Source organism: Podarcis gaigeae (assembly GCF_964106915.1).
Source record: "Podarcis gaigeae genome assembly, chromosome: 16".
In the NCBI taxonomy this organism is placed as follows: Eukaryota; Metazoa; Chordata; class Lepidosauria; order Squamata; family Lacertidae; genus Podarcis; species Podarcis gaigeae.
In genome coordinates this window covers 19,178,814-19,188,360 of record NC_139693.1, presented here as the reverse complement: position 1 = coordinate 19,188,360, position 9,547 = coordinate 19,178,814, and the positions used below count along the sequence as shown (strand labels likewise).

General features: G+C 46.9%; 1 protein-coding gene across 3 annotated transcripts; it reads left to right on the top strand.

Annotated features, from left to right (window-relative positions):
- Nucleotides 1-55: 55 nt before the first annotated feature.
- On the top strand, nucleotides 56-9,215 carry CCS (copper chaperone for superoxide dismutase). Of its 3 annotated transcripts, none has more exons than XM_083717642.1 (8): nucleotides 56-239; nucleotides 1,122-1,194; nucleotides 2,620-2,757; nucleotides 4,498-4,678; nucleotides 4,782-4,842; nucleotides 5,841-5,918; nucleotides 6,886-6,989; nucleotides 7,995-9,215. In XM_083717642.1, exons 1-8 carry the CDS (start codon nucleotides 195-197, stop codon nucleotides 8,146-8,148), a joined length of 834 nt encoding a protein of 277 aa, XP_083573768.1. In that variant the 5' UTR covers nucleotides 56-194; the 3' UTR covers nucleotides 8,149-9,215. The 3 variants fall into 3 exon arrangements, with proteins under 3 accessions (XP_083573768.1, XP_083573769.1, XP_083573770.1); XM_083717643.1 differs by having other exon boundaries at nucleotides 180-239; nucleotides 1,128-1,194; XM_083717644.1 differs by lacking the exon at nucleotides 56-239 and adding an exon at nucleotides 605-640.
- The last annotated feature ends 332 nt before the right edge of the window (nucleotides 9,216-9,547 follow it).

Sequence of the window (9,547 nt, the reverse complement as noted above, 5' to 3'; positions counted from 1 at the left end):
TCGGAAGAGGTGGGGGAAGGAAGTGACGTTGTCCGTTTACGGATCTTTTTACAGGACGAGTCGGTCGCCGATCATAGAGATGAGCTAGAGTGGCAGGTCAGCGTCTTCCGGGTTCCTGTTTTGTGTTTGTACAAGCGGATCCGGCGGCCAACATTTCCCCGTGAAGGGAAAGGAAGGAGGCGGTGGAGGCGGCGATGGAGGCACCTCCAGGAGGCGGTGGAGGCAGCAGCAGCTGCAAGGTGGGATAGAATCCCCCGCCGGGGGTGGGTCACTAATTCCTTTGCCCAGCTGTTATCTCGCCTTAAAAAGCAGAGGCATGACATGCAGAAACCCAACAGGGGAAGTTTTTTTATCGCCGCGTCTGCCCCTGTTGTGTTTCTGCCTGCTATGGCAAACATGCAAGAAGCCTTCCGTGAGGGTGGGTGGAATTGTTACCTTTTTTCGGATGGATGGTTGGAGAAACGGGCGCGGGGTCGTTCAGCGGCAGAACAGACGTGCAAAGTCCTCCTCGAACGGTAGCTCCAGTTAGGAAGGATCGCGCAGCGAAGAATAGAAAGGCCCTCCTCTGCCCGAGGCCCTGGAAAGCCATTTCCAGTCAGAAAAGACAGTGCTCAACTAGATGGACACATACTCTGACCTGGTGAAATACAGCTTACATATACACAATAGATATATAGCTTTGATTCTATTAGTGTTTAATTGCTTTTTAATGAATATCTTTTCACGCTTTTATCTTTTAAGTTGCCTTGATTACCGGTTAGGGGGAAAGGCGGGATATAAAGATGATGATGATGATGATAAAAAACGTGCAGGTTAATGGTGTCCATGGATAGGGTATGAAGCAGAAAGACTGTTGAATGGGTGAAGGATTCAAACTACTGGCCCTAATACAGTACTAACCTTATCCTGTGAACGTAATGTGCTAAGGAGGACCACCTGCCCACCAGGTTCAGCACTGTTCCTCCTGCTTTCCTTGAATAGTGTCTGGTAATTTGAAATCATGTTCCAGCTGCAGATCAGTAAGAGATATTCTGCATTCTACATAAAACGACATTTTTCTTTCCTTCCTTTTTTAAATAAGCAGCTTTGGACTCATATGAGCTTCTCTTGCTTTTTTACAGCTGGAGTTTGCTGTCCAGATGGTGTGTCAGAATTGTGTTGAGGCCATTCAGTCATCTCTGCAGGGAATACCAGGTGACCAGATGATGAAGGCCTGTGGCATTTGTCAGGGTCCTATGGCCCTCCAGATGCTATTGAACTCCAACTACCATCAACTACTGCCCTAGCCAGCAAGGATGATGGTAGTTGAAGTTGAACAACATGTGAAGGGATAATTCTAAACGCTGTCCAGGGAGTGGGCAGTTTTCCTGTTCCATAGGCACCCTGCAATTTTATTTTCCCCCACTGCTCACATTGACGCTCCTCAGAAAGCACAGCAGTACTTAAAAAATGTGTTACAATATCAGCACAATCGTCCATTTAGGTCTTCATCTTGTCTACAGCTACCATACAACATTAAAAGCCTTCTGTGTGCTTCTGTCTAAATCTGCCAAGATAGGTGTGAGGAATCTTTGGCCATCCATATATCACTGAACCTACATCTCCCATCATCTCTGGCTGTTCTTGCTGCAGCTGATAGGAGCTGTCAATCAGCAACATCTGGAAAGCCAAAGGTTTCCCACACCTCCCCTTGCAGAAGGGCCTTTTTAATGAACAATATACTCAGGGAGGTCCATCAAACCTAGATACTCCCTGATTTCAGGTGCCAGGCTAATTCCTGAGCTTTTGTGCTTGTTCTCCTTTTCTCTGATAAACTTCTCCCCACCAGGTGTTTGTATCATTTTCTTGATTTGTGCTGTTTTTTATTTTAATTGTTAGCTACCTTGTGACATTGCTAAAACATATGGCTATCCATTTAAAAAAGAAACAGTGACTATACAGATGCCACCAGGAGAATAAGAAGCAGGGGTAAAGATATAAGGTCACTGAACCTATGCCAAAAAAATCCAGACAAAGTCACGCCAAAGTGACATTTTGGTCTGCTGTCTTGCTTTAGAATGGCAGCCAATGCCCAAACATTGACAACAACAGCTACCCCCAGTGTGGGAACTCTAGTGCCAAATTTGGCAAAGACATCTTGAGGTAGCCAGTCCTATGGAGAACAGATGGACAGACAGACAAATCACCTTCCAAAATATATAGCAGATTGGTGGTACTCAACAGGCAGGTTTGTGTGGGACGAATCATACTGTTGCAATGGTCCTCAGGGGTCATCTAGTCCAACCTCCTGCCAATGTAGGAAATTTATTACCACAGCATCCCTGCTCACCGGCCATCCAGATTGTGCTTCGAAACCTCCAGCAAAGTTGGGAGTCTACCACCTTCCAAGGCAGTTGGTTCCACAGCCATAACACCTATGCCACCAGGAAGGTCTTCTGAATATTTTGTGTTAAGGATAAAAGAGGAGAGTCTTGTTATGAGCAATAGTGGTGGCCTGTCAGGGGAGCAGGGCAGTTTAATGGACTAGTGTGGAATGCAACAGTTGCATCATGGCAGTGGCTTCTGTCTTTGCACTTCACCTTCTCCCCTATCTCTTTCCACCTCCTACCTCTTCCCCAGGCCTCCAGGTGCTTAACGTCCAGCTGGAATCACAGAGTGTGCTGGTGGAGACTAGCCTTGGTGCTGAGAAGGTCCAAAGCCTATTGGAGAGCACGGGACGCAGTGCTGTGCTGAAAGGGATGGGGGCTGCTGTGCCTGGTAAGCTGATTCTGCCTCACCTCCTTCCAGCTTCCCACCTAGAATATCTCCACAACAAACTTCAAAACTGGTTTTCAATAGGTGCCAAGCATCATGGCTTCTTCATCTCCTCCCAAATGAATATTGGCAATTTTAGCTAACCAGGGGGTTGGGGGAGGGGCGGGCTAAGGATTTTTATCAGAAAATGTGCAGGTACAGAGAAGAACAGTGGCTAGAGCAGGAGTTGTCAACCTCCCCTCCTGCCATCGAGAGTGACATTTGCTCATGGGCAACTTTTCAGTGGCTGTCTGCCATCTCTCTTTCTCCACCCATCAGTCTGTTTGGGGGATTGACAAGCCATCCTTGCCCAAATGGGTAATTTGCAGGGGACTTTTGGCCTTAGGCCTAGACCACTGGATCAGAGTAGACTCATGGAAATTTATTAACATGACTAATTTAAGGCCATTAATTTTAACAATCCACTCTAACTTAGTTGGATACCACCCATGATTGCCCACCACCACCACCAAAATTGATAAGTGGGGATGGGGAAGATAGTGACCAAGCGGGGTTGAACGCCCTGTGCACCATCTGATGGGTAGAGGGTTGCAATTCTGCTTTCTACACAGATGGGCGGCATATGTCAGTTCCCCACCAGAACTGGCATATGCAGCTAACTTAGCAGGACTGAATCCTCTGCCCATCTGCAGGTTCAGCCCTGTGAGATGCAGGGATCAACTGTGTGTGCCACTTCAAGTCCTGGAAAGTCAAGCAGGGGAAAACTCCCTGCTCAGTACCCATAGGCTGTTCACAGGGGTTGACAGCACCCATCAAACATTGTGATGATGTCCCCTGATTGGCAGGTAGCTGTGTTTTAACCACAACAGCCTCGCAGGCCAAAATGGGAACCCCTAGCAAGCTAAGGGTGTCCCATGGGTCAGAAGTTTCTCACTCCTGTCCTAGGGCCACAGGCTGCCTACCCCTGTTCTAGAGCGTTCGTCGTGATTGCAGGAGTTGCAGATTCTCTCGCCTTCCCTGCTTATGTGTAAAAGCATCATTATTAACAACACAGTTTCTTTATAAGTTCCAACTTTAACTTAAGATTTCTGCCTTAAGGTTCCACCCTAAGATCACAGTCACAGCAACATTGTTTTCCCACAATATTTTCCCCCCACAGAGGAAGTGATGGCCGATTTACTTTCGGTTTCCCAGCCACAAGAAGAAGAAAAAGAAAGATTTTTCACATGATGAATCCCCTCAGTTGCTTAATCTTTATCACCAACCATAAATTGGGCTTTTTGCGCTGCCTTAGACACTTTAACAACCGGTTTTCTCTCTCTCTCATTAAAGACAGAAAGTGGCTTTTGCAAGTTTGCCGACAGTGAGTTTTAATCAGCCGGCTGATAAATCTTGCTAAGTTACAGATTATCCTGTCCCAAAAATGTTTAAGGGAGGATGCAGAACTTATACCCATGAAGGGTTCTTATGAGGAGTTTGGACGCAGTGTCAGTTCAGACAGCAGAAAACAGCTTTGATTAGAGCATTTGAGGTTACTCCCTTGATCACTCTTTATCCCACTGTGATTTCGTCAGATTACCATCAATCACTACAAAATTAACTTCTGTCAGTGGAGAGTAGACAGAGAGACAGTCAGTCAGTCCACCATTTCCTCTCCTGGAAGTCTCTTGGTCCTGAGAGTGACATGTGCAAGGGAACTCCTCGAAGCAAGCAGCAAACTTGTGCGACCTCTTCCCTTTATAGAGAGTCTCGGTGCTGCCGCTGTGGCAATGGTGTCTGGCCCAGGGTTGGTCCAGGGTGTGGTGAGGTTCTTGCAGCTGTCCCCACAAAGCTGCCTCATTGATGGCGCCATTGATGGTCTGGAGCCGGGGCTGCACGGCCTGCATGTGCATGAGTTTGGGGATGTCACCAATTCCTGTGACAGGTGAGAGGCATTAACAGTCACCTTCTGAGGCATCTCCTTGGCTTTAGGGAGCCCTTTCTTTCACTGACTCTCGGTATCAAAACTTTTCTTGTGTCTCAAACAGCTGTGGAGACCACTTCAATCCTCATGGGGAATGTCATGGGGGTCCCCAGGATGTTCATAGGGTGAGTTTGTGGCATCACCAGGTATTAAATTACTTAAGTCAGGGGTGGGAACCCTCCAGGTCCCTCCTGGTGTTGAGGTGGTTGTTTTGTTTTCATATTGATGAGTGCAGTGCTTTAACTCTGCATTTTTGTTCTGCTCGTAAGTCACCAAAAGACTGTTTTTTAACTAGCTGACTGATAAATGAAATTAATTGTTAACCAGGACCATGAGCCTGGTGTGTGTAACTGATTGAATACTGATAATGTACAAGCTATTGCTCATTTGTTAGAAGGGGCATCCTTCTTTCGTTCCTTATTGCAATAACTTTTCAGATCCAAAATAACCTCAAAAATAAAGAACCATGTCCTGAACTCTCATTATCTCCAATTAAAAGCTGCCCATAGTGATTCAAAATTTATTTCCCACCAATTAATAATAAAGTAACAGTATGAAATGAAATATTTGCAGCCCTGATTTGGGACCCACTTCCAATTTTGGGAGTTAAGGGCAGGCTAAGCATCCATTTGTGGGTGTGATCCAGTGGTGTGAACTTTTATTTCTGAGTAGTCCAGCTTTTCGTTAAAAACCCCCAAGAAGTGGGCAGAGGGTGAGTGTTGAAGAAGAGGCAAGCATCTTTTGCCTGCTTCAGGGAAAGGCAACATTTGGTGAAAGCTCTTTAGAATCAGACGAATTTGGTGTAGCACTCGCAGGTTCCCTCGGGCTGCCAAATTGACTTCCACCAACAACTTTTTCTGCTTCCCTGCCAAGCTCATGGGGAGATCCCTGCCTAAGCCCATGCATGGTCCCTCACCATGTAAACTGCCCTCCTCCAACTGTTACTTGATGGGCTGGCTGGGAGCATGGTTGTGATGGGGAGAAAGGTGTGCAGGAAGGCAGGGGATTAACATGTGTTTGTGTTGCATGTATGAGCGGGAGGGAGAGAGAAAGGGAACGGACATAGTGGTTTGGGGCTGAGCTGCCCAGAATCTAACTGTGCTTCCTGGGGCTCTGTTTGCAGCATGCTGGAGATCTTGGAAATATCTTGGCAGCTGATGATGGAAGGGCTTCCTTCCGGATGGAAGACAACCAGCTGAAGGTGAGGCTTCCTGGAGGATGTGAGGAGCACAGTGAGTGGGCTTGTGATAAAAAAAACTGATGGAAACAACAAGACACAGGGCAGCTGATTCCTTTTCCCTTCCCTTTTCTTCAGAATCAATAGATCCCTTCTTCCAGTGCAGGAAAATTTTATAGTTTGATTGTTCATTAACTCCTGTAGGGATGGCGTCGCAGAGTGAGGGCACACCCTCCTCCGCAGCATAAGACAAGCTACAGCTGTCTAGTCGCCATGCCCACTCCTTGATCTTTTGTCTCCTCAGTAGTGTTCCATGTCTTGACCTTTACCTCCTTTGCAAAGGTATCGCTCATTTCCCCTGTAATAGGAACATGATGTGGCGGAGCAAGTTGCATAGATAACTAGGCAACACCCAGGGGGCTTGGGATTGGAGAAGTGTAAAGGGCAAAGCCCTGAATGTATCTTGCTGGTTTTGCATATCCTTCTAATAGAAAGAGCCTTTGCTAAGCTAGCAATCAGCTTGGTCCTGCACAGCTCACTTGCATCCCAACTCCCACGTCAGCTCTGTTATGTCTACAAACTCCAGTATCTTTTCCACAGAGCAAACCTTGTGCTGTATTAAACAGACTTTCCTGAGCTCCCTATAAATGCACACCACACCCACCCCTGCCTCAAGGCTTTGTGTGACGCACTTCCCAGGCAAAATGACCTTTCTGTGGTGTTGCTCATGAAACCTGCTTTGCTTGTCAGTTTTCTTCTGTTGTTGGCAGCTTCTCTCAGAGCATTGAGAGTGGTCAGGAACACACCGTGTTGCAGCACTTCATACAGCAGCCAAACAGTTTTGTTATGACCCAATAGTTTAGGGCAGAGTTGTTTTCAGTTTAGGATCAAGTACAATAGTGCCCCTTTCACGGCCAGCATTGCTGGGAGCTGCCACCATCACTAGAGCTACAAGGATTGATTGCACATGCATTGTTATGCTCCATTTTAGGTTCATGACATCATCGGCCGCTCACTGGTGGTAGATGCAGGGCAGGACGACTTGGGCCGCGGAAGCCACCCACTCTCAAAAGTCACTGGAAATTCGGGTGAGAGGTAAGAAGGATTAGAGTTTGTTGAATTCTCTTTGTCTGCTGCAAGGTGGGGCACCTAACCTAGGAAGCTGTATAAAACCAGGGAGATTCTTTGTCCATCAGACATAGCATTGCCTACTCTGGCTCACTGAAAACCAACAGGGTCTTTGGCAGACCCAAGTCTTTCCTGCTACCTGGAGGTGTTGCTTGCCTGGACTCCTCACAGCCTTGAGGAAAAGGTTAGCCAGTGATTGATCGCACAACTGGTTTTCCATTTAAATAGGTACAGCAGGGTGAGGAACCGTCAGCATGTAGACCTCCAGGCCTCCCCATGCGGTCCATGAGGCCATTTTCAGTAGGCCACGCCACCCACATGGCACGGACAAAGGGCAAGACTTCAGAGGAGCAATCGGGAGCTTAAAGCTCCCAGTTGTTCTTTGGTCAAGCAAGGTGCACCCATAAGACTGCTCCTTCACACCCACAGCCTCCCACCGGTTCAAACTTCTGCTTTGCAAAAACAGGTCACCTGATAACATTCTGACATCCAGTAGGTGTCCACTACCACTTGTAAAATTTTGTTGCAGGGGTGGGAGTTATAGGGGAGATAAGGATCCTGTTCTTGCCAGCCAAATTGTTTCCCCTCCCACCACGATATGCAATGCATCTCTGGAGTTGGATTTGACTGTGCCTAGTCTGCTGGGTCTTCTTTTGTTGTGTGGATGGTTTTTTAATATCATTTTTTAAACATACCCAAGTCTTTCCAGAGCTTGAGCTGTGGGAAGGCAGCTGCAAAACTATTTTAAGTCAATAATGCAGCGGTTCTCAACCTGTGGGTCCCCAGATGTTGTTGAACTACAGCTCCCACCCCTGGGCTCTGGCCTTCCTAGCTAGAGGAGATGGGAGTTGTAGTTCAACAACATCTGGGGACCCACAGGTTGAGAAAGCCTGCAATAATGGGATGCAGAGACCTGGTCTAGTGGTCTTCTCTGCAGCTAAGGACTTAAGCCGCCTTCCTTTTCCTTCCCAGAGTGGCCTGTGGAATCATTGCGCGCTCCGCCGGCCTCTTCCAGAACCCCAAGAAAATATGCACCTGCGATGGAGTGACGCTGTGGGAAGAACGGGAGCGGCCTGCAGCCAAGCCAGACCGGAAAGCTGCTGGCCAACCCACCTCTCATCTCTAGGCTTTGCAGTTCTGCCCAGGCTCTCCTTGGGCTAGGACGTCCCAAGGGTTCCAGCTGCTTTCATCTTCCTGTGTCTCCTAAGTGCAATGTGTTAGGCAGGAGTTCAACGTGTGCTGCTTTGTAGTGGCGTAATGGCAAGTGCTTAGCCCCTTGAATGTCTTAATTGTGAAGTTCTTAAACGACACAGGAGGAGGAAATGTAGCCTATTCTGCAGTGACATGGTAAAGCATCAGTCTTGTCTGAATTCTAAAATAGTCATTTGTGAGCAAAGAGTTTGTTGAAAAGTGTTGTTGCTCTTTCAGTGTCTTTGGGCCACCCATAAACAAGTCTGCTAATTTTATCTTTGGGTGTTTCAAGTGCCTTATTTTCAGACACACTCACTTTGATTGTAGCCAATGAGTCCTACTCTCAAGTATATCCATTGGAAATCAGCGGACTTAAGTTAATCATGGCCCTTGGTTTCAGTGGGTCTACTCTGGTAGGACTTCGCTGGCTGCATCTCACTTTCTTGACCACCTCTGTTGCCAATTAAGGATCTTGGTTGAACTTTGGAGGTGGTGTTTCCTGCTATAAACCTTCACTGTGATTCTGTATATAATACAAGGTACATGAACACAACACTTAACCATTGGTACTCCAGGTCTTGTTGGACTCCCAACTCCCATCAGCCTTGGCCATTGGCCAGTGCTGGCTGGGGCTGTAGAGACTTGAAGTCCCAGAACACCTGAAGGGACACACAGGTTTCCCATCCTTGCCCTTGGAACACAGAGTTGGGGAAGGTAATGGGTGGCTATCCCCCCCTCTTTCAGTGCATGTTTAATGAGCAGAATAGGGAAACTAATCCAGCTTAATAATTGTGAGTATGGAAACAGAGGAGGGGGCGTTATTGTGAATTAATAAATAAATGCACAGTAGTTGTCATGTTGGGTTTGTGGCTGCCTTATGTGCTACAGTGCATGTTTTGGGGAGATGGGAAGGGGAATCCATAACTTCTGAGGTGTGCATACTCTAGACCTGTGCCATTATGCTCTTAATAGAGCCATTAAAACTTAAAATTCTTTTTAGTAGCTATCCAGTCTTATTTGGCTTGACATGTTTATTGGTGTGTATATCTGGCATGAGAGGAATGTTTTGTGGTGTATTCAGAGAATTCCTGAAGTTTGCATTTTTTCTTTCATGTTTTGACTGGGACAGAAGCATAACATGCCTGCCTTATGTGCAAAGCTAAGCAGGGTCTGGGACCTTTTATACTCTACCTATCAGGAATTTCCTTGCATACAAGTCACTCAAGTTTGTGGGATTTTCAGCTGAACGCTGAATTTGAGCTAGGAAGGGAACGAGTTTGAGACCATTTAATAACTCAGAAACAAACAAGATGGAGGTATTGGTATACCCTAAG

Bases quoted from the DNA above. Each gene is read 5' to 3' on its own strand.
- CCS (XM_083717642.1), top strand. From the start codon at position 195: ATGGAGGCACCTCCAGGAGGCGGTGGAGGCAGCAGCAGCTGCAAG. The intron at 1,195-2,619 runs GTGACCAGATGA...CCTCTTCCCCAG, and splicing joins ATCTCTGCAGGGAATACCAG to GCCTCCAGGTGCTTAACGTC. The intron at 6,990-7,994 runs GTAAGAAGGATT...TTTCCTTCCCAG, and splicing joins ACTGGAAATTCGGGTGAGAG to AGTGGCCTGTGGAATCATTG.